Source organism: Tachypleus tridentatus, chromosome 8 (assembly GCF_004210375.1).
Source record: "Tachypleus tridentatus isolate NWPU-2018 chromosome 8, ASM421037v1, whole genome shotgun sequence".
NCBI classification, from domain to species: Eukaryota; Metazoa; Arthropoda; class Merostomata; order Xiphosura; family Limulidae; genus Tachypleus; species Tachypleus tridentatus.
The window spans coordinates 94,521,812-94,547,656 of NC_134832.1; the positions used below are offsets into that span (position 1 = coordinate 94,521,812).

Consider the following 25,845-nt stretch of genomic DNA (forward strand, 5'->3'; position numbering starts at 1 on the left):
ACAATAACTATTAAAATCTTGCCTTTTCACGTTGTCCCACTTATTGCCAGATTTTCTATGAAAGATTTTCTGAAATTCTTGTATTGCTTCTGTTAAAGAAGGAAAAGGAGTTTTCTGGCACTGGCCATCATCTCCTACACGCCCCCACTGTGTGAATAACACATACATATCTCGACTCTTGTGTTTAATTATCTGTGGAAAAAAAATGTAATTATTTATATTTCAAACAGAATAGTATTTTTTATTTATTTCTATAATTCATTATTAATAAATCAAAAGCCATTCTCTTTATCATATAATGTTAAAAACACATCTTAACATTGCAAATATTAAGTACCATTTGTGTACCTAAATAGATATATACATGCACACAGATCTAAAGTTTGGATGTGTGTATAAGCTAATATACATAGTCTGCGTGGGTCTATGTGCCCAGTATAGAAAGTATGCCTTTTGCACAACTACTGCAGTTTCATTACTATAATTTTCTTTTGTAGAAAAGGACAGTTTATTTTAAACAACATACAGTCTAACCAACAGAAAATATGAGTTAGATTAATAAAAATAATAAACATTTTAAGAGGCAGCATATACACATATACATAAAAAATAGAAAGGACTATACTTCTCATGTATCTGTTTTCTTCTCAGGATAGTGTAACATACAATAAACTAGAGGGGCACTCATTATATCACATACTTCTGCCATTCAGAATTGATCATATTCAGTTCACAAAAAGTACAAAAACATGTCCATAGGTCCGTTTTTGCCAAAGAACATGGACAATTTTTGGTGGGAAAATAGCAATTATAATACTCTACATATGCCCACCAAGTTTCACCAAATTCTGATAATTTTTGATTGAGTTATATGGTAAAAATAGTGTGCAAAATTGGTCCACATATTAACAGATAGGGATTTTATTATTTTCTCAACCTTGAACTTTGACCCTCCAAAAACAAATCATTTTCAAGGTGGGCCACAGTCCAAATGCATATAAGCTTCATCCAAATCCAGTCAACTGTTTTTGAGAAGTCTGTCTGGCAAACACACACTGTTGAGTATTATAATTTACCTTGGATGAGCCCACAACTTATTATGTTATGTATTAAAATGTAAAGTAATCTAAAACTGATTTAAACTGTAATTTAAATTTAAAGCTAACTATATGAAGAGATGTATCAAATTATGATCATTGCCAACAAGACTGATACACACAGTTTTCTTTCTAAATACAAATATATGTTAATATACAAACAAAAATACAGCTTGTAATAATGCTTATTACACATAATGATTTATATACAAATGTTTTACAAAATCACAAACAATATTGAGTTTTCTATCTGGTCAGGAACTGAATATTTTATCAATAGGTATCAAGTTGATACCTGTATAGTTCACTTAACAGATAGCTCACCAGCTTATACAATATCCAGTTTAGTGAAATCATTATAGTAATACTTTGTTACTAATTAAAAAAAATCACAGTACTATAATATCAATACTTTAATGACAAAATACAAACCAACAACTTATTTTTTCAAAGTTTAATGTGAATAGCAAAGTCCAAGGTTTTAAATATTAGTAATTATTAAAAGAATTCGAAAAGATGTCACAAGGTCAATGATTACTCTATTCAGACAGAGATATTTAAATAATTATAAGTTTTGTGACAAACTGTTTACAACATCTTGAATGTTGGGGTTTTTACCATACCCAGACACGAGTTTCATGATGATTTTAAACACCTGATACATCGAGCTGGCATGACGTGATATGTTGGTGTTACATTAAATGATTAATTTCACATTCAATAACTGATTAAAACATAACATTTTACCTTTAAGATTTATAGATCCCAAATTATATTGTTGTTAATAACATTAAACATTGCTTCAAATCTAAGTAGCTTCAGTTTGAAAAAAATGTTTAAAAATAATTTCTTCTTTTAAGAATTTTCATGAAAAATAAAAAGAACAATAAAAATATCCTACCATACCTGCATTTTATAAAAGTTGTACAGTCCAAAACTTCCATAACTGAGATCAACAAGAGTCATTAGAATGTCAAATGAAATGTTCTGATTTGGATCCATAACTACCTCCCTAAAATACATAATTAAAAGCAAAAATACCAACTTTAGATAATAATTTCATGTGACTACCTTTTAGACAGAATGACATTTCATAGCAACTTACAACATAATAAGTAATTTACTTCTGTTAAAGCAAAACAACTCATATGGTTAGTTGAAACAATCTTATTATTTACCAAGACAACAATACTGAAACATCTTACCACTTATCAGGATAAGAGTACTGAAATATGTTACCACTTATCAGGATAAGAGTACTGAAATATGTTACCACTTATCAAGGTAAGAGTTCTGAAATATCTTATGAGATAAAAGTAGTGACAAATCTAACTAATTGTCAAGGCAACAGTACTGAAATATCTTACTACTTATTGAGATAAGAGAACTGAAATATCTTACTGTTTAATGAGATAAGTGTACTGAAGTATCTTATTACTTATTGAGACAAAAATACTGACATATTACTCTGAATAGTTTGAGTGAAAGGTGATTTTAAATTTAAGTATAAAAATATATTTTTACATCTTACAGTTTTCACATTTCATTTGCATAACTTTTAGGACTTCCAAAATGAATATCAAAAGTTTTAAAAAGGTAAATGTTTACATTATATTTCTAACTTTCTCTATCATATCACAAACTCTTGCTATTATCAATGCACAATGCAAGTAACTGATTAAAACAGAAAAAAAAATCATACTTTTTAATTTTGTAGAATATCTTTAAAGATTTTCTTTTGGTTATATCCATATTTTCATGTTTTTATCCTTTTGTGATATAGCTATTTTTAATGTTTTATTTTCCTTTCTTGTTCTTTACTATTTATTATTTATCTTAACATAAGTCAATGGTGCTCTATGGAAGATATGTACAACCGTACGCAAAATTTTCATGCACTGTGTAATATTGTAAGCATTGAATACTGATGGAAATCATAATGTTTAAATATTTCAATTATTCAATTTAAAATATAAATAACACATAATTAAATAAAACATAAAGGTAAGACCCAAATACAATTTGACTGTATCTCTAAGCAAAATATATTTAGGTAAGAAACAGTTATAAATGCTATATAGAATTGAGAAAAAACAAGATAACTGTATTTTCTCAAATACATCATTTATTAAAACCGTGGTTTTGCCAGGAAAGGCATCATCAGGTTTCATGTTTCAAATTATATAAATGCTATAGTTGATCAAGCAGCCAATAATGCTACAACAGATAGTTACATGTACCCCAAACAAAAACTATGTATCAATTTCAAAATAACCATTTCTGGGTTATAGTGCAAGACGAGTTTTTTTCTGTAACATCTACCTGTAGGCTATAAAGATCAAATAAATATGTTGAAGGAGGACATGGCATCAGTCAGGAACTGAAAGAATCTATTAACTTTTTCACCTGCATTCATACAGAGAACTTTGAAATACAGGTGTTAATAGGTTAACGTTTTATTGACTAGACATATATTTATACAACTGCAATTATATTACTGAAAATATGGAGTGCCAAAGTAGAGAATTTTCATAGCTTATGGGTCAGATGACAATACATCTACACTTTTAGTAGTCTTTTTTAAAGGTTTTTTCTCAAAATAAAGGACTTAAAACTTATACAACATAAAACTTTGAACCATAGCATTAGTTGATACTAAAGGTGTTTAATTAAATTTTGATAACACAGTGACATGCACATTAAGTGTTTAAAGATGTATATGCCCGTGTTGAATGGGTTAACTGAAAATGTTTTTCTGATACATATCTCCAAACACAGATTAACTATCTTTCCTCAGCATGTCTGTCAAAGATATTTGCCTCTCACTACTTTGAGACAAGTTCCACTTAATTTCACATGATTTAATGTGAATTGTACCACTGCATGATGAAATCACCGTGGGACAAAAACTCTCCATCAGTAGGATGGCAAACACACCAAGTTGCACCTAAACTCCCTCTATGCAGTTGTGCTTGTGAATATTGATAAGACAGATAAGAAAATATGCAATGGAAGTGTGAATATCCATGGAGATATCTACTGGAAATACACATTTTGATACGGAAAATGCTAATTTTAAACACCATAATATTTCTTCACACAGATGAGATAGAATCCCACAGTGATATAGTGGAAGGACCTGTGAAAAGTTTACCCAGATGATCACCTCTTGGAAAGTGTCGAATAGCTATTGTGATATAAGATGTCAGACACTTCATACAGGCACGTCTTATCTTATCCAGAGTATACTCTTTACTTTTATAGAAAAAGGGAAGAAGCATAGAAGCCAGATTTGTGTTGCAGGAGTGAGTGTAATTAAAACATGACTATTCAAGTTTCACATAAGTTGTTTAGTGTGACTGGGGTGTGTTCAAATCTTACTTTGTGAGCTCACCTAAACTCTACCATCAGACTCTATGGGACTAACACCAGCTGTAGGAAAAGAACAGAAGATAAGTATCTGTTCTCACCTCAACTTTACCATTAAACTCTATGTAACTAACTTCAGCTCCAGGAGGAAAATAAGTTAGAGATACATCAAACGTTTGTGCATAGTGTTTGCCTCAACTCTCTCATCAGACTCTATGGGACTTACACCAGTTATTGAAGGATGGCTTATTAGGCAGGTTTTAAGGACTTTACTAAAAAAGGTATAGGCTGCAGAATAAATAATAAGGGCATATGATATGATATATATAATGGTACTGTATAGTGAGTGCTCACATTGACTCAACTGAACAAATACTATAGAATACACTCCATCTGCAGGAGGGGGCACTGTATCATGCAGTATTAATCCATATTTACTGCAAGTTAACCTAAACTCTACTGGGCAGATTTTGGCTACACAAGGAGGACACAGTTATTTAGTGTGTGCTCATCTTAGCCATACTGGACAGTCTCAGAATGCAGGAGGAAAGCATGAGTGATGTATCCATTTATTTGAAGGGTGATCTGCACTACTATAATGGTGTCACCTCAACTCCACTCCTCACTGCAATGATACTCCTTGTTCTAGCCCCAGTGAGTAAGTTTAATCGGTAAGGGTTCTTCAGGATTCACCACCCCTAGTAGCCAGGAACTTCTGGCAAAGATCTCCTTTGCTCTCACGTCATGATTCTTCAGTCTGGAAAGAACTTTTACCAGAAACAATACAAACACCAGCCAGAAAAGTAGGCAGAATAGCTCCCTGGTGCTGGTGTTTTCCAAGACAGTCTATGGAATGGGTATGGTCTTGATAGAATAATAGAATGAATATAGATAAATATATACCATAAGGATATCCCAAGTGGCCTTGTGGAACACCATATCTCAAAGAAGGCAGATGTTGAACAAGGGCAAATAATATGAGAACTGTCTATTATCTTGGATCAACATGGATTTTGAGTAACTACACCCTGGAAGGCAACACCAGCCACCTAGTGGAATCCTATTTAATGAAAGAGGGGCTTTTAAGGAGAATTAGTAAGTATTTTTCTCAAACATAGTAAGGTAACTAACGAATTGTGACCAGTGGAAGCCAATAACCATCAGGAGATAAAACAACCAGAAGGAATACAGAAGAAGATGAATGTGTGGAAAGTTCCCATGCCTATATGGAGAAACTTAATCAAGGACCACAAATGAACTGATGTAAGAGAAAGAAAAAATTATGAACTTAATTCAATGAACAGGGAAATATTTTGTGCACATCCTGAGATGAATATGTCAATGAAGAAGTTGACAGAATCATCATGCTTGTAAAGAAGAAAAAAGGTCAATGGAAAAAGATAGGTCCCAGGATGGGAACAGATAAAGGTAGAAAACCCTAAAAGATGATGTGGTAAGGCACACTGAGCAGCACAACACGATACTGGTGTTGAGCCATGTGTGGATGACCCAGTAGGTTAGAAACAAAAGAAAGAGAGATAAGCAAAAGTACAGTGTACCTCTTCAAGTGGTTGAAGTCTGAGGAAAAAGGATAAGTGCAAAAAGAGAAAAAGATAAGTTCAGAGGAACATGGTATGAGAAGTATTTCTAGAAATTCAGTAGCCACAGGAGAGAAGTAGAAGAACATATGTTAAGAGAGAAAGAAGGTACAAGAGCCAGGAAGTCAACTGCCCAAATGGAGCATGCATGAGATCATGAAAACCACATTAAGAACCTAAGTCAGGCAGGAAGTTGGGTGAGGAGAATGAAAGAGTGGGACAGAAAAGACAGACTAGTGAAACTTGGTACTTAGAACGGAAAAAAGGCCACGAACAGGCCACCCAACAGCTTAAAAGGGCTGAGCCCAAGAATCCATCAATGAAGAGTTGGATAAGAATGGCAGAAAGGTGATGTACAGATTCTTTGCCAAGAAAAAATTGTGACAGAAGGACTACTGACAAAGGACCTATTACAAATGGTGATAGACAAATACATTGGAATGATAAAAAGAATGTGATAAGAGTAATGCCATATTAGTGGAAAGTCTGATGAAATACACAATACATTGAGTAAATCACATGTATGAGGAAGTATATCTTTCTATGATTAAAAAAGTGTGAGAATCAGAAATAACAGGAAGAAGGGATAATGAGAAGAGGACCATGGTTAAGGTAATCAGAGAGAACTCAACAACAGAGCTAATGAAGGAGAGTGGCATGAACATACGAGGCCACAAGACAATTATAATAATAGTTATAGAATAAAAAGTAACACCAAACCTATATGAGAAATTAACAGCCAGGGCTTAAGAATGAGAAAGAGGGGACCATAGGAGAGGAAGTCAAAGTTGAGAAGGATGGACAAATTGTCCAAGATGGACATGTACAACCGAAGATAAATCCTACAGTTCTGAGGGTGTAAAGACTACTCAGCAAACAGGTTCAGAAGTGTACGGTTAACACTCAAAACATAAATACCTTAAAACAGAAGCCCAAAAGATGAATGGGGCAGGAAAATACTGTAGAATAGGTTGAGAAGAACATGAATAAGTAAACCATAAAGAGGATTAGGAAGAGGAACATGTTCAATGAAAGCAAGAAGATCAAGCATGATGATGTAGAGTGAACTTTTTTTGAAGCATCCAAATTTCAAAAGTTTTATCCTGATTGAAATATGTATTTCAGTTTGAGGGAGAAGAATCAAAGAAGGGAAAGTTCTGGTTTGAGAGGCATTACCTCTGTCACCACAGGTATCCCTTTCTGCACATAAAACAAAGTGTTAGTGTCTTACGTTCAAACATCTATTAGACTACTTTTTGTTTACGTTATACCCATTAGAATAGCATAAAACCTTAGTTAATAATTCATATTTTAATAGTGTATAAGTTTTAATTTCTTAATTGTACAAGGCAATAAAGAAAAAAATAATCCTGGATTCCCCTAGCACGACACAAGTGACATAATTTCTCTTAGCATGTCATCTTCCCTATTTTATTCCACCCTCTTCAAATAGCATACTGTATAATATTATATTCTGAATGTTTAAATGTCAATTTCACTCAGAATACCAACATATTCTCACAAGAAAGTTAATGACTAGCTTGGATGAATTTGTAACTGTCACATTATTAGAAATATTTTTAGAGGTAAGGGAACTTTGCACAAGGAATATTCAAAACAAATACTCAATATATTCATGAACAAATCTTTATTTTATTTAAAATACTTCACTAAAAATATGAATTTTTAACGTGAAAGACTGGCAAATTCTGTGAAGATGTATACATTATTTTAAAAGTTAGAAGTATTAAATCTAAAAATACTTTAAATGTGTACAAAGAGGTCAAATGGTCAGTCAAATCAACTGAGCTTGTATTGAGAGCTAAGGGAATACAGGAATTTGTACAACCAGGATCTAGTCACCATGATAATTCATAAAAAGAGGATGAAAGACCCCAAAAAAGAAAACCTTTGCTCCACAAGGTCTACTGTAGAAGATACATGAAGGTAGCTCCAAAGAAATAAGGGAATTTAGAGAAACCAAACTCTACAAAAGCAAAAGAACTTCTCATTCACTTACTGAATGAGAAGTGTAAAAGAAGGTGATAATCTATGCTACAGCTCACAGGGAAAGATGATGGGCTGAAGTCAGTTGAAATGAGTTGAAGTCAGTTGAAACTTAACACTGAGGGCATGAGAAAGGACTTCAATCCCTAGATTACTCCTCCCTCCAACAGAGTAGACACTGTAAAAGATGGAAAGGAGAAGACAATGACATATCCAAGAATAAGCTAACAGAGATAAATAGTTAGAGAAAAGAGACTTTAGTCCCATATGGTAAATATGATAAATGAAGGCCTTCATGATACAAACAAATACAAGAAGGTGCAGATAATGAATTAAACAAAAGAACAAGGAGTGAGAAGATACAAAAAAAGATGAAAAAAACAGTGTAAACAAAGAGAGTCCTAAAGAAACATGTAAGGGAGTCCCACACACTGACCATGCCCAGCTGCAAACTATGTTAACAATACTATAGATGGGGGTTGGAGGGAAGAAAAACAAGAAAAAGAGACAAAACTGGAAAATTGAGACCAACTGTCAGAGAAGAAAAAGGCACTCCCAAAAACGTGTCAGTGATAGTCACTGGCAAGAAAAGTGACAAATGATATTTCTGATGGAGGAAAGACAAAAAAAGCCAAACACAGGAAGGCTTGTGATATGGAATGGAAAGGTGGGAAGGTGAATAATCTAGAAGAGGAATAGCAGTACAGGGCAAGGTAGAAGAAAAAAGAAACTCAGAAAGATGACAATGAAGTTATATAATGTCAGACCAGGTCATCACGATGAAATGATCACTACTGAAGACATTTGGATACTGAAAGAAACCAGATGAATAATAAGCACACAAGGAAAAGGATGGATACAGTAAAGAGGTACATAACTTGACCCAAAAAGTCTCAACAGCAGGAAAACAAAAGTACAAAGCAGAAGTGGAAGAAGCTAAACAAAAAATGGAACAAATGTCTAAGGAAGCAATTAGAAGCATTAAGAAGTACATTAGATAAATGATGGAGTTAGAAGAGAGAATACAGAAGGGTAGAGAGAAAGAGACAAAAAGTGCCAAAATAAGAAACTATAAAATGACAGAAAATTGGTAAAAGAAAGTATAAAAATCAGGACAAAAGGAGTCACAAACTTCAAGATACTTGGACACGAGAAAGGAGCTATTATATAGAAAACAGCATAAAACATAACAAGCAAGGAGAACACACAAGATAAACCCATAGAACTGTAGGTCAGAAAGTAAGAAAAGTAAAAAAATAGTAAAAAACACAAGAAATGAAGATTGAAAAAAACATACCTAAGAAGGAAATCCAGAATGAGGTTGAAGGTTAAGGTCTTTTCCTGAATGGTAAAGTATTACGCAAAGCATATCAGGTAAAGATCATAGTCTAAAAGATCATTCCTTGTTGAAGAGAAACATATTTGGCCAACAACACAAAGGACAAAGAGTTAACGAGACTCCAAAAGCCATAGAAGAATTAAGGCCTAAGTATGAACAACATCCCACACTCAAGACAAAGTATAAATCACTGTTATTTGAGAATTTAGATCAAATATTAAAGTGTACGAAACAAAAATCAAAGTTTCATTAAAGATGCAAATCTCGATAGATTGAATACAGATGAGAAATTTAAATTCAATTTTAGAATACAGTGCCAAGGTGAGAAATGACCATTCATATGCCTAAATCCACAGGGCAAATTAGTACACGTGGAGATGTGTCACTCTCCTATTGATGGAATGATTTTGTTTCATGATGATGTTATTATTCAGGTGAAAGTTGCCTCAAAGCATGGAACATGCAAATCTCTTTACCAGATGCACTGCAAAAGATAGCTAATGTGTGTACAGATGTGAGTTATTGTCTCAGAAATACCTTACTACTTTTCAAGAGAATGACATTCAAATTTCTGTTTTCCTATAAGGATAAAAATTTCTATTATGAAAACAAAAGCTGTTATCCAGAGCAGATAGCATTATGTTTTTGTAATACCCATAGTGTAGTTAATTTTCAAACACCACTACCCAAAGGAGACATCCCTACTATCTTTACACATTAGCACAAAAAAATACAATAATATGAGATAAAATTAAGCTCCACAACAGCTAATATTTAGCCATACCCAGAATCAGATAAGCCAGAGAGAGGAGCAACATTAGGTTTGGGTTCCTTTTCATCACTTATACCACTGGTCTCCTTTTTTAATTTCTCAAGCATAGCTTTGCAATCAGTCTGGTAGGAATATCCTGGTGTCATCCATTGCATTCCATCATCTACATTTATAGGAGGCTTCAAATGCAGAGTGATCTGGTGCAAAATAAACAACAATTCAATTAAGTATACACATATGCATTTTTCTATATGCTCAAATTTCCTTAGAGAACAAAAAAAAATATTAATATAAACAGCCTCTAATCTCTGATTACTATTTCTTCAAATAATAAACTGGAACTTTGCCTTCAAAGTTACTGAAGGAAGATTATCAATCCCAAATTCATTCTTAAAGTTGTATATTCAACCAGGATCTATAGCAAAAACCCCTCTTAAATTACAAGTTTATAAAAAATATATGTGACAGTACAATTATTTAAAATTTTCCTGTCACACAGGAATATAGAATATTACATTTAACACAAACCCTAGTCCAATTTTATGAAATCAGTGGTAGGAAGTACATTTTAGGCACATTATTCTGATCTAGAACACTGTAAATACTTAGGCCATTTAGTACACATTCCAATCCAACAATATTACTTGAAAGAGTTCATAATGACTACAGTAACAACAGCCTTAATTTAATCAAAAGTTTTGTATGGGACTTTAACAACTCTTTTAATACACAAGCATAATAACCCATACTCAACACCTCCAGTTTTAATTAGTGAGTTGCACTGACATTACTGCTGAAACTTAACTCAAGAAGTTCCTTACAGAGATTTAGTAGCTCTTCTAATATAAAATGAACATGTCCTAACCTAACCCAACTTATTCACAGCAAAATCATCTATTAACTTCTGTAACTCACCAACTAAACCTGTGTAGCAGTAGTGGAGACTTGCATTAATTTCTGTAACACACTAGTTAAACCTGTCCAGTAGCAGACTTGTGACAACTTCTGTAATACACCAGCTACACTTGTTTAGTAGCAGAGATGTACAGTAATTTTTGTTACATATCAACTAAATTTGTCCAACAGTAGAGCTACTGTAACTTCTAAAACGTTCACCAGCTAAATCTGACTAGTAGACTTACAATAACTTCTGTAACACACTAGCTAAACCTGTCCAGTAGCATAGAATTACAGCAATTTCTATGGCATGTCCACAAAATCTGTTCAACTGTACAGACTTAAATAATTTCTGTAACACACCAAAAACATATCTACCAACAGATGCAGAGTAATTTCTGTAATACATCATTTACACTTGTCCAGTAGTAGAAACTTGGTTGCTTTTTTAACACACCAGTTAAATTTGTCCAGCAATAGAACTACAGTAACCTTTTAATACACCAGCTAAATCTATCCAGTACTAGAGACTTATAGTAACTTTTTAACACACCAGCTACATCTGCCAAGCAGCAGTAGAGCTACAGTAACTTTTGTAACACACCAGATAAATCTGTTTAATAGTAGAAAGCTACAGTAACATTTTTAACACACCAATAGAGCTAAAGTAACTTCAGTAAACACTAATTTAACCTATTTCCACCTGTTCAGTAGAATTTTAGTAACATTTTTGAAATAACTTGTAGGAGAGACTTTTGGTAGCTTTCATAAATCATAACCCAATCCAACCTGATCAGTAGTACGAACTTTCAGTAGCTCCTGTAATGCATCCAGAAGGTTTTCTGCTTGTTGCCTGACAGCTAGTTTTATAGGGGTTAAACCTGTGTTGTCAGGAGTGTTCAAGGGTGCTCCATTCTTAGCTAGCAAATACAGGAGTGTTGTATCACTGTATGTAAAGTTAGGGTGTGGGCACATTAAATGATGTACCACTGTCCACCCATTCTTATCTTGTTTAGTCAGGTCCACTGAGCTAATTTTTTGAAACTCAATTCTTGAGCCTAAACATTAAGAACAGGATTTACAATTTCATTAGTTTTTTCTCTTTATGCTAGAAATATAGTTAATAATTTAGATTATTTTGAAATAGAACAATCACTACCAAACGAAAAAAAAACTACTTCTAGTGATTTCTAAAGAGAATAATTTAAAAAGGAAGAATATTTCTAGGTTCAACTGCTAATAATACATACACTATATGCACTGCAATATTAAAAAAATGTTTCAAGTGCTATGATTTAGTTATAAAACAAAATTAATATGCCTTGCTTAAGTTACCACTAAGATCAACAAGTTTGAATATTTTAAGGGAGTGGAGTTATTTAAAAAAACAGAAAATGTCTCATACAGCATTTCACATCTCGAATATACAATATTTATTGAAACAGGAACTATTTTAATTAAATACAAGTATTAAAAACATAGTATCTCAGATATAAATTGATTACAGTAGTCCCTTGTGGATACGACCCCTTCCAATAATGATGTACTTTAAGATACAACTTTTTTCTGTGCACAGAAAGATTTTACATCAGTCTGACTTTCTATACAGAAGCAATGTATAACCATGATTTTGGGGTAGAAGATCAGGTTATAATTTTTCTGTGGAAATTTTTCTTAATTTCAATAAATAATGTATAAATATGCTGTGTTTGTTATGTGTTCATTAATTTGATTTCACATGTACATGTGTGTACTATAATGTGAATCATCAATAATTCAACTCTAATTTATTGATGCTCACAATGAGTGCATCAGTAGCACCACACCATACAATGAAAATGAAAACTGGAAAATTTTTATATCTTATTTAATATTCTTCAAAATATGAATAATTCTACTTTGATTATTCTATGATGTCATAAAATTAATAATTTCCACAGCAGTTGTACATGATTGCAACAGTTGACATGTGAGTGTTTTGGTGAGTAGCTTGCAATTGGCCATGAAAATGAGACCATGATGCAAGCTGTGTAAGTAAACCCTCCCCAGACAGAATGAATATTTTCTCAAGATGTCAGATGATGCACGATGCAGGTAAGTAATTCTTCCAGTTGCAGCTTGATGCATAAAAATGACACATATCAAAAAAATAAGTTACATTTTTCAACAAAGATTAATTCTGTCTCACAATCCTTCAAGAAAAACGAAAATGTCATCATATTACTCTCCAAGGTTGGAGACATCACAAAACATGGAAAGGGTGACAAATGTATTCATATGAGTGGTGGAATGCTGGTTAGCAGAACACAAGTTCAAACAGTTGTTGCTGATAATGTTAATATTATGAAGTCATGGAAAAACAGTTCTAATTTGACATGAAAGTCACCAAAGTGCATAAACTCACAAATTTAAAACATGAAACATAAACAAAACAAATTTATCTTTATTTAACTATTATTAATCACAAATATCATTATACCAGCTCGCTACTCTATCTGACTACCTATACAGCATATAAACAATTATGTTCACCTCTTAGCAACAGCAACTGGCACAGCTCAAACTCAGTTGTTTGTTATATGGTTATTGATCCTATGAATAACAAATTCCTGTTATATTGAAGAGGGACTACTGTATTATATCACCAAATATGTTTGAAAATAAATCTTTTGAACACTGCTCATACAACTATTAAGGAAAAAGCTATCCTGAAACATTCAAGTACCTAAGCTATAAGAATAAATTATAAAGAAACAAGATTACATAAAACTAACCCTAAAAGCAGTAAACACATTATCACATCCTAAGAACACACCTGATAGTGGGTGGTAATCTGTATCTGGATCATAAGAATTGTTCAAAAGTAGTTTTACCATCTTCACATCATTCTGCACACACAAAACATGAGTAATTCAGAGTAAAAAATTGAAACACTTTTCAACTCATACAAGAACTGAGTTAATGTTACAAACTTAAGGTAATTAGTTATTGTAAGACTTAATAGTATTATATAGTTTAAATTGTTTTATTCAAACCCAATTCTATGCACATAAAAGGAACTGTACATTTAGTTGTAGATAAAAGTTTTCTTGGAGAGATTTGGCTACATATATGTTTTACAGCATTCTGTATTTATCTCTATTTTGTCTCTGTACTTTTTAGCACTGTCATCCATGCATCATCATTTTTAAAAAAAATAAAATTATTACTTATATATGATTGTTCCTTTTAAAAGTACACAAATAATTTAAGTAATTATGATACAAAAACTTATATATCTCATTCACTTCTAGAAGAAGAAAAACATGTCTAACCAATCGAACTGCCAACATCAGAGGAGTTTTCAACTCCTCATTAGGAAAATTCACATCTGCTCCATTTGAAACCAACATCTTGACAGTTTGGTAGTTTTGCTTATATACTGCCACCATCAGTGGAGACAACTTGAAACAGCTTTCATCCTGTAAGTGGATAATATTTTTGGTACTACATAGTACACCTGGATAGGGAGTCTCCTGAATTGGATAGTATGCGATGATGTTAGGAGATGCACCAGATCTAATCAAGTTTAGGCACCAGTTTCTGCATGTGAATATATATATATATATATATATATATATATATAAATACATACATACATACATACACACACACACACACACAAAACAAAATCTCAATGAAAGTATTGTGCAATATTTACATTTTAAGTATTAGATTTCACTTTATAAAACTATATCCATTTCAGCATATTGAATAAATAAATCACAACTGTCATTGAAATACATGACAAGTTTTTAGCCAAAAAATCTCAGCAGTTGAATAAATGCTTTGTTATTAAACTTTACCTCATTACCTATAGATTTCTTTACAGACAGAACATATACCTTATTCCTTTTGGGAAAGGTTCAGAACCTAATTGCCAGAAGAGAGCAGAAAATGGAGTACGTTGAGATTCATCTGGATCAGCTCTTATCACTTCCATTATTCCCATAACATCTAAATGTTATAAAATTTTAATAATATGAAATTCACAAAAACAGAAAGCTCAAAAAATTTTAGTTATCCTAAAATATTAAAGAAAAACTAATGATAAAATAAATTCTTATTTTCTTTTTCTTTGAGAAACAGCATGATTATTACATAATTTTAACCCTACATTTTTCAAATTATTATAGTGAAATGTGTAGTGATACTTTATATTCTTTTTTAAAAACTTCATTTTCAGCTATTTTTTTCACTTTTGTGGTTTAATGTGTGAAGTATTTCTGTTTTACTTATTTAAATTCTAAGCTGGTTTTAATACAGGAATAAAAAAATTGCTTCTGAAAGTAATAATAATATTAAGATACAAGAAGCACTAAAGTACAATCACAGATGATCTAAGCGCTTCATTTAATCTTGAAAAACAACCAAGTGGAATACTACATCAGCTTTTAAAATAAAGATTATTTTAAAACATTTTCATGAGAACTCTCTGCATCAAACAGACATTTTAATGGGCTCATCAGATCTAGTGAGGGTTATTTCTGTTAGAAAAAAGAACACACCAAATCTACCTAGTCTGGTTTTTCTTAATTTGAACTGAAATTTTTTTGATATTTATATTGGATAACAAGAAAGCATTTCCAACACTTTTGCCACTGAGGCTGTGAAAAGTGATTTGAAGTAGTAAGGTGACAAAAATCCACCAGAACATTACAAGCTTAATAGCCAAGCACAAGAAGCATGACATACAGGGGTATTCAGAAACCATTTAGATGCACCCTGGTAGATACAATATTGTGCGGCAAGCTAAATACAGTATTATGCCTGTAGTGACCTTCAAAATGTTTCTGTCTGTTCATTGTACTACCAACTATCAAGAAGCTTTCACCTTCCCTGTTAAATTGTAAGTTGTTTGTATTTCAGTTGGACGATAAACATAAAACAGTGACAGATAATGCATAAATGGTTGGCAATTGTTTAGTTATTGATGCCGAGAATGTGGCTTTATTGAAATATACTGATTTATTCCCAGCAGGTAGACCTTAGTGCAAGCTAGTATGAAGACTCGAGTACGCTATAGTTCACTTCACTATCTATCAATTAACAAACAAAACTTCTCTCAACATTTTCTTGAAAAGATATGCCCAATACCACCCATTTTTGGAGTTTTGGATGGAATTCCTTTTAATATTTAACAAATTGTAGTATAAAGATACCACTTGGCAACTGAGGGATGTGTTAAAATATCATATTTAATGTAAACATATTTTCAAAACAGTTGATGTAAACAGTCATTTAAGGAAATGAAATAGAAATACTTAATACACAAATCATTATTGCCCATAAGAAACTTGTTTTGAAATTTCATAGGAACATTGTGTTTGAGACAGTTTTCCAACATGTGAAGTACTGGTTATCAAAAAAATTCAAATATAAAAACCACAACATCAATTGCACACATTTTACCTGTTCTTATATGTTATTTCAATAATAATGGAAGTCACAAGACATATATACATTTTGAAACTACAGAAAGAATTTCAAAATTCATTTACGAGTAAAACAAATTTAAGCAAGCTACTAATACAAAACCTTTTAAAAACATATGTTTCTCAGTAGTTTTATGTAAACTTAAAATTATGTAGTGAGTTTAAAAAAAAATTTCCATTTAAAAGGTTAACAGCGACATTAAATGTTTCAAAATTAGTTACGTCACTCAACCAGATAAACAATGTTTTAAAATGTAAATAGTAATCAGTATTATAGGTTATTTGGTTTAATTAAATAACTTTATTTCTTCCATCTCCTAAAAACGTCAGTTTATAAAAAACAATAACTTAATTTTATCTAGATTATTCAAATTCCACATGCCTATGTTGTGAAAAATAAAATCTTTATCATTGTGTAACTGTTCATGTTCTGTAAGACACCTGCATGAGTTGAGTTAATATATAAAATATTGATACTAGTACACGTCCAGTAAATATAGTGATGGACCATCAGTTATCCTTGAAATAGTGGCCTGATATACCAGTAATTTTTTTTTGGTTAACAACAGTTCATGATATATTCTTTTCATTGCATTTCTTCACACACACCTTACTTAGCTATTACTCAATCACCAGGGTTTCTTCCTTTGCCCATCTAAGTATTGGTGTGATTTTTCTTGCTTGCTTCAGTCTTTTATACTTCACTCAGTTTCCCTTGGCAATATTTATCTTGCGACAATTTTCACCTATGTTAATGTGCTCTCTATCATGGTACTGAATATAAGTTGGTGGGTTTGGCATTTTATGGCACAAAACAACTAGGCTACATGCACCAAATGTCTGGTAAAAAGTTAAAAGTAGAGTAAAAAAATTAAAATTCATGAAAAGGAATCAAGGTAAAACAAGACAAAGTTTAACTTTTTAATTAAAACTTAAACAGCATGAAATCCAATTTCTATATGTAGTGTACAGCAGTAAGAGAGAAATTACAGTAATATTAGTTTTAAAGGACACTCTGTAGTATAATTGTAATTATTGTAACTCACCAGGATGATAATGGGTAAGTTCAAACATCAGCGTTAGTCATCTGAAGTTGACCTTTCAAGTCCTGGTAACTTCAAATAACTTGAAACCAGGACTGGAAAGGCCAACTTCAGGTGACTAATGCTAATGTTTCAATCTACCCATTAGTCATCCTAGCAAGTTATAATAATTACAGTTATACTACAGAAAGTCTTTTACAACTTGTATTACTTTACTTTTTAGTTTCTTAAAGGTCACTGACCTTTTTAACACTATTACAGTTTTTAATTCATAAATTAGATCGTTTTTATGATATCTTTTTGAAGTACAACTAACTCAATATGAAATTAGAAAATCAAATCATAAAAAAGTCTAATTTATGAATTAAAAACTGTAATAGTGTTAAAAGGGTCAATGGCCTTTAAAAAATTAAAAATATTTGTGAGGTGGACAGTGTCACCATCATCAATGACACCGTCCAACGTAAAGGGTCAACCTTGGAAACAAAACTTGTCTAAAATGGTGCTGTTGTTGAGAGTCGTAACAATGGCAATACAGTAAAATGTGGCTTATTGTGACCTGAGTGTCACACAGACAACAAATTGGTGCATCAGTCTCAGATAAATAAAAATGACGAGTTAAAAACTGTGACCAACGCACAGTCTAGTGAGGACAACTTCCTCTTTCAGATTCTTATAGAAACAAGACGTCCAAAGTCCATTAAAGGGTTTTATTTGGAAAAGTTTCTTTTCACGTTGCTCACTCCAAGGCAACTGCCAACTGGCACAGAGCCAAGCCTTGAACACAGGACCACAGTCCATGTATGGAACAGGTGCAGAAGCGATAGTGCCAGAGTAGACAGACTTAGCTGCAGTGTTGGTGAGCTCGTTCCCATGAATACCAACATGGTCTGGTATCCAGAAGAACTGGATAGAAGTAGATGTTAAAGAAAAATGGGCGATTCAGTTATAATATCAGCAAAAATAGGGTGAGAAATGATGTGAAGCTATTTCAGAGTTATCAGAGAGTTAAGTAAATTGGTATAAACAGTACAGTTCAGGTACTGCCATAGCTTCTATGTGATCCAGGGAAAGAGAAATGGTATACAGTTTGGCAGTGAATGCAGAAACTGTAGATTTGAATCGAAGTTTTGAAGCATACATTAAAGACAGTTGCAAACGACAAAGATGTAGAGGGGGTTCATGGGACTCCATGCACAAACCTTGGGACTAGAGAAATGCAGAAAGCCCATGTGCAGAACTCAAGCCCCTGATGGTAAACAGGGTCCAACACTTTCAGGGTTGAAGTCCTGGCAGAGCCATAGACCAGAGACCCATAGTATAGTTTTAATTAAATAAGGGCATGATAGATTTTTAACATGGAACATTGACCCACACCCCAAAAGATGAAAGAGAGGACATGGATGATGTTCAGTGCCCTTGTACCCTTTACACATAGCTGCATGATGTGTGGAATAAAGGTCAGCTTACAGTCAAATATAAGCCTTGAGAACTTTGCCTCAGGAAGCAAGGGAAGCACAGCTTCACCAATATGGAGTTCAGAATCAAGATAAATACCCCATTGACAGCAAAAGTGTATGCAAACAGTTTTGGAGGGAGAAAGGTTGAAACGATCTCTGTGGTCCATGTAAGTAAATGATTGAGGGCTGTCTGTAACTATAAATGGTTGATTTACTTTTCGGGGCTGCAGAAGGGGATGGACCTGAGTAAACACTTGAACCTGAAGGAAGTGAAACTGGACAGTCACTGGAAGGAAAGGTAGGGACAGAGATGTTAGTAGACATAGATGCATCAACTTTTTTTAATTATGGAGAGCAAAAGATTCTTAAGATGTTTTACAAAAGACTCTTTTGCAGACAGAAAGATCTGTCTGCACTCCCATTGTGGAAATGGAATGGAGTGCAGCAGCAAATGTCCGAGATAGAATTGGGACCATAACTTCCAAGCCTCTGAGTAGATGATACTATTAACCATCTTTAAGCATTGCACCTCTTTCTCTTCTACCCATTTAGAGCAAGAAATAGAGTAAGATAGGTGTGAGCCACTACAGTTAACACACTGTGGTTCTAAGTTGCACTTCTAAGTGTTGTGGCCTTTACTACCACAATGAACACCTACCAAAGAACCATGACATGACGTTTTTGAGTGACAAAACTGCCGAAACTGGAAACATCTAAGAGGGTTAGGAATGTAAAGCCATGCCTTGCAGTTCAGATAACCTGCTTTGACTGAGGCAGGAGGACAAGATCATGTAAATGTTAGTATCAGGACATCGGTAGGGTCCATAATTTGAAGATTTGGCATACTGTAGTAACGTCTTAGCTGGAGAAACCAGCAAGAATTTCTGACTCAGGAATGTTCTTTAAATCCCTTTCAACTATAACTCCTCTTCAAAGTCACATGGGGAGTAACCTCAATAGGTATATCCCCAATGGCTTTTGATTTCAAGAGAAGTTTGGTATGTTGTGGTGAAGATGTTTCCACCAAAATGTTTCCAGAATGCAACTTCTTTGCTGACTTTGGGGAGCCAGCAAGTAAGTCCCTTTAATACCCTCTGAATGAAAAATGGAGAAACCTGCCCCAAGGATTTCTCAGTTAAGGAATGAAGAATCAGAAATCGAGGTGTAGAATTTGGCTGTAATGGGGACTGTACAGCAGAGTTGTCCATGTGTGGTCGTTTTCCAATGATCTGTTTTTCAATTCTTTCATTTTTATTTATTTTGTTAGAAAAAGGGGTATCCATAACAAAGAAGCTACATTTCAGTGTCCACAGACCCAATACATCATGGAGCCCTACAAGGGGATGCACTACAGTGCTAAACAAGGACACTGCAGCAACGTCAGGGTTTTGTGAGCATTATACCCAAACACCAGCATCAGATACAATGTCCATAACACTTGTTGAGAACATCCAACGCTGGCACTTGTTTGACCCTAGCCCAAGTGGACCAGATGATTGACCCTAGTGAGGCCACCCCAAGGCTGCCTATCTATAGGAATTCAAGGTCAAAGTGGTGTGTTAGGGTTGGACCCCTCAACCACCAGTATCCTATCGTCCCCTTCACAGATCACCACGCAGATCAAACACATGGATGGATGTTTAGATTCCAGAGGAGGTAAACTGAAAGAACAAAAACTTCTCTGGGAGGTCCCCTCATCAAGTACACACACAGTACATCAAGTACACAGTATTCCCCACACTGAGGGGAATACAAGTGCCTCATTCAGATAATGTTACCACTTTTTCTAGACTGATTCAATCCCAGTCTCTAGCACTGGCTCATGGTGGGTAGGATGGATAGAAAAGTGTGAAAAGAGTTAATTATTATGGGAAATACATTTTCAATTTAAGAAAATGTTAACTTTCACAGCATACATACCTCCTCTCACACTTATAGCTGGAATCACAAATTGATAAGGCAGAAGAGTCAGTCAGGGCATTATCCATACAGAAGGCATCTGCATTTGTAAATACAAGCAAAATAATCATGATTGTGATTAGGCCTATCTTTTCAACATATAGCACAATAAAATAATGTACAATTTTTGTTTCATAGTTAATACACAAAATATGCAACTTTTCAGTAAACTTTGTGTTGGCTTTACTTTAAAACTTTGGTCAAGGGAGAGTTACTAACTTTCTCTCACCTTTAGTTGCACACAGGAGTGAGTGAGTCATCAAAGACATCACTGTGTTCCCCATTATAAAAGATACTTATAGCATATGTTATAAACACCACCACCAATCATTTCTCATAGTAAAAATGGCAACGACTTAAGTGCTTAAAACTCCATTGTTAATTTAAGAATGGCCATCAGTTGTGTGTGTAGCATGCACCTAGAGACAGGGAGTGTTTGTGTATATTACTATACTAGATTTTCCAGGGAGATATAAATAGCTTTTAAGAGAGATTTTCAGTACATTGATTTTTTATCTTTATGAGTGCAGACTTTGATTTTTTTTTAATGAAACAACATTCAGCTACTTGTAGTATCTACTGCAGGGAAATGAACCCCAGAGTTTTATCATAATAAGTCTACAAACTAAACTTTGTCCAACAGGGGGACAAGAAGACTTTATGTTTAAAGATGGACTTTTAGCATTAACAATTTAATTATACCAGTTTTAATTTTGTTTATCATCATTTCTTGGTGTTCAACTTAACTGCTAACAGTGAACTGTTGAAAGTTCTTTGCTTTAATCAGTAGTATAAAAGTTCTTTGTTTGAAATAAGTTGATTCATTTGTGCTAGACAGCAGATTATACAGATAATGTACCTCTGGTTTGAGGTGTAATTTTGCAGTGCTCAATTTAATGCAGATTTATTTCTGTTCAATGTTTAACTAATAACTTACATTTTATTTAACACCTTTATTTTCTTCATTCATTTACACTTCTTAGTTCACAGCTTATCTAAGAAATTCAACTGATAAAGAGTTTTTCACAACAAATAGATACATGTGTCTGTTTGTAACTGTTTAACTTAAACTTGATTTGGGTTTACTTGATTAAATATCCTAGCTTGCATACACTCTAATATTCTTTCTTTCTTACTGACAAATTCACTTCCTTAGGGAAAAATAAACCCATACTCCATACTAAAGTATTTATTCCATCTCCAGTTTTTTGAAGAATGTACTAATTTACTCTGAGAATATCAATGAATACTACAAACATAATATAAGATTCAATGGCAAGTGAGCTTAGACACAAACTAGTAAACCTGCCAAAATAATGATTCAGTTGGCCAACAAAATATGGAAATTTAATTTCATTACTTGTATTGATTATGTAACTTAGCCAAATCATTGGCATTTATTTGTGGTAAGAAAGTTTGTTTGTTTGTTTTTGAATTTTGCACAAAGCTACTCGAGGGCTATCTGTGCTAGCCGTCCCTAATTTAGCAGTGTAAGACTAGAGGGAAGGCAGCTAGTCATCACCACCCACTGCCAACTCTTGGGCTACTCTTTTACCATTGAATAGAGGGATTGATCGTAACATTATAACACCCCCACAGCTGAAAGGGCGAGTATGTTTGGCACGACTGGGATGCAAACCCGCAACCCTCGGATTAAGAGTCACACGCCTTAACACACTTGGCCATGCCATGCCTAGGTAAAAAAGCAATGTGGTATTCTTAAATAAAATTGACTTCCCAACATGTAACCAACAAATGAAAGTCTTAAATACAGCAGATGTGCTCAGGAATAAGGAGAAAAATTCTTAATCTAATAAGTTAACTTAGTCTCCTTATGTGTGTGAAATGATAAGAATGGACAAAGTTAGTAAAAATGAAAACAATCTTTATCATGAGAGAAGTAACAAGAAAATTCAGTGTATGCACCTGAACACATGAAAAGGCATTTGCTTCTACTATAAAATGTTTAGCTTCATAACTCTCTCTCTTGAGACCAACTTTTGTTGTAATTGATTCTGAATAAGAACTGAACTAAGAGAGCACACCTGAATTCAACAAGTAAACTGATTTCTATGTCTAGTTGACAATGTCACCTCGTGAAATTTGTTCTTTCACAACACTGGTCACTATATTATTCAGACATCAACTCAGCCAACAAAGGGTATTGCACTGTTAAACCTTTCAACATGGATGCTATATGTTGCTGCAATATCCCCTAATGTGGAATACATTATGTAATATGAAGAACAAAGAAACAAACATCTGCAAGAACATAATCTTAACAACTTTCTGGGTCACATATTTATAGATAAAAGTGTATAAACACCAACTAGACATTTTTTTTATCACTAAAGTTGTGTAGTTTTGATACACTCAGTATTTATGTATCAAATAGTCTTGAAGGTTTATATGTTCTACATAAAGTAATAGGAACAAGTTCATGCACTTAAGTTGGCTTAAAACCATTTTATCTTTACACCTAATGCACAAAAATTCTGAGTGAAGTATTTTAAGTTATATCTTAGTTAAGCAATTTTCCAATGGAAAAGAAATGCTATATAATTTACATTATCTGAAGAATATGAGATTGTTCTTCAAAGAACATGAAAGATCACTTTATTCAAGACTGTAGCTTACCAGTGAAAAAATGGCACAAGGAGTCATTCCAGTTCAAAGCTGCATATGTAATCACAGAGCAACCATGTTCATCTCGTGCCATGACTGGTACACCTTTATCTATGAGAGCCTTAGCCACCTACAATTAAAATAATTTTAATGATTCTTGTAGTCCCATAAACGTCTGCAAATACAGTATAGTACTATAAATGTTATAAATGTTTTGACATTTAGGAGGAAAAATATATTAATAAGAGAAGTGAGCTAGTTTTATTGTTATTATATAAAATAATAATGGATTTTCTATGGAGAAGCAAACAAAGAATGACATCACATTCAAACACCATTAAGCTTATACATTAATATGACGTTTGGACTGTATGCATAAGAATACATTATTATGCAGCCTCCAATTCAGCCAACACTTTCTATGGCTAGCTGATGGAATAAAAATAAAACGTTGACAAATCAGAGGTTAAGTTAGTCATTTATGTGGGCAGCTTTTAAAAACATTCATGTCTGTTTTACACAACAAATCAGATATATTAAAAATGTATTTGTATTTATGATATGTCTGTGAAATGATGATATAAGTCTGATTCAAACACTAACAAGTTGATGTTCATGTTAAGGAAAACATACTTTTGTTCATTGTACAGTTTACATATTGCATTTTTTTGTAACCTACAGAATCTCAAAAATGCTTGACTACAGTTTTCTACACTATCCTTGTATACTGTATCTAGTATTTACTCTATTTTACCAGGTAGTATTGCTAAAACATCGATGTAGAGGAAAATGAATAGTTGGTAACTCTGGCATCAAAAACATAATACCATGTTAAATATCATTCTGTAAGAGATCTGGGCATGCAAACTATGACCCACACATGTTCATCTAGGGTTGAAAATGGAGATTGTTTAGGGTTTGGGAAAAAGGAAGAAAAGGAGTATGTCTATCCCAAAATAGAACACAAGAGTATTAACAGGAAATGTCCTTTCTCTGTAAAATATATTTAAATATTGGTTTCAAGTAACACAAGAGGATTAATAGAAAGTGTCCTTTTCTTTGCAAAATATATTTAAACACTGGATTCAAGAGGATTAATAGAAAATGTCCTTTCTCTATAAAATATATTTAAATATTGGTTTCAAGTAATAAATGACACAAAAGGATTAACAGATAAAGTCCTTTCTCTGCAAAAGAGATTTAAATATTGGTTTAAAGTAATGCAGCCTAGCTCCCACAGTAATATAATGTAAAACAAATGTGTATCTAAAGTAGAGGTGTTTAAATGTGACTACTTCCTTTTTTATACTTTGCAATTCAGAAGTGACATACCTCAAGAAAATAAAATCATGTAATAAAATTAAACCCAGATAAGACAAACAACAGAATCTCACCTTAACTTGCAGCTCTTCTTGATAACCAGGTTCTGCTTCTCGTGCAAGAAGATGTAACATAGTTTGACTCTCATTGCATAGGTTCCACCCAAATGCTAGTCGATTCATTAGTTTCAATGCTAGCTGGTAGTGCCTAGTTGCCAAAGCTGCCTAAAAGAAAACAAGTCAACCTGTAACACATTTCATTACAAGTAAAATCTATGAAACATAATTCATTCATTTTTCTTTAAAAATAGAATAAAGGTACCAAAGTTAAGTCATTCATGGAATGTGAGCATTAAAAAATTAATAATTATAAATACAAAGTAAAATTTAAAAAGTATCAAGAGGGTGTATTTTATAATACAAGTTAAATATATTTACATTCAGAAAACAACAACAATTAACAGTGCTAGTCTCATTCATAACAAAGTATTTCTAAAATTAATAAAATAACTTTTGATTACCTTTCAGATACAATGTGTGAAGTTAGCAAATTATATGACAAAAACATCTAGTATAAAGTCAAAGTGAAACATAATGTATAAGAAATACATTTTAATATTATTTGTCACTTTTTAAGTATTGTGATGCCACTAAAAACGAATTGCTTTTGAGATGGGTGTATGAAACAGCCCTTTTTAATACAAAGCATTCATACAATGAAATCATAAAATGTGTGTTCAGATGACAAAGGCATTTTTATTCTTCACCTTGCACTCTAACTTGTCACCACCTATAACACTGACAAATGTATCTGTTTTTTTTTTTTGTGTACTACATACTTATACTCTTCACTAAAATCTTGTCACATTTCACAAATATAAATTTT

The 25,845-nt window shown here is 33.0% G+C and overlaps 1 protein-coding gene across 1 annotated transcript in view; it reads right to left on the minus strand.

Moving 5' to 3' along the window:
* Nucleotides 1-25,845, minus strand: part of LOC143223966 (poly [ADP-ribose] polymerase tankyrase-like) — a 177,741-nt gene that overhangs the window by 21,474 nt on the left and 130,422 nt on the right. The window contains 9 exon segments of the mRNA XM_076452436.1: nt 23-192; nt 2,004-2,109; nt 10,195-10,379; nt 11,869-12,137; nt 13,895-13,967; nt 14,394-14,661; nt 14,964-15,075; nt 23,653-23,770; nt 25,035-25,184. Of these exon segments, the coding sequence (XP_076308551.1) occupies nt 23-192; nt 2,004-2,109; nt 10,195-10,379; nt 11,869-12,137; nt 13,895-13,967; nt 14,394-14,661; nt 14,964-15,075; nt 23,653-23,770; nt 25,035-25,184 (1,451 nt within the window).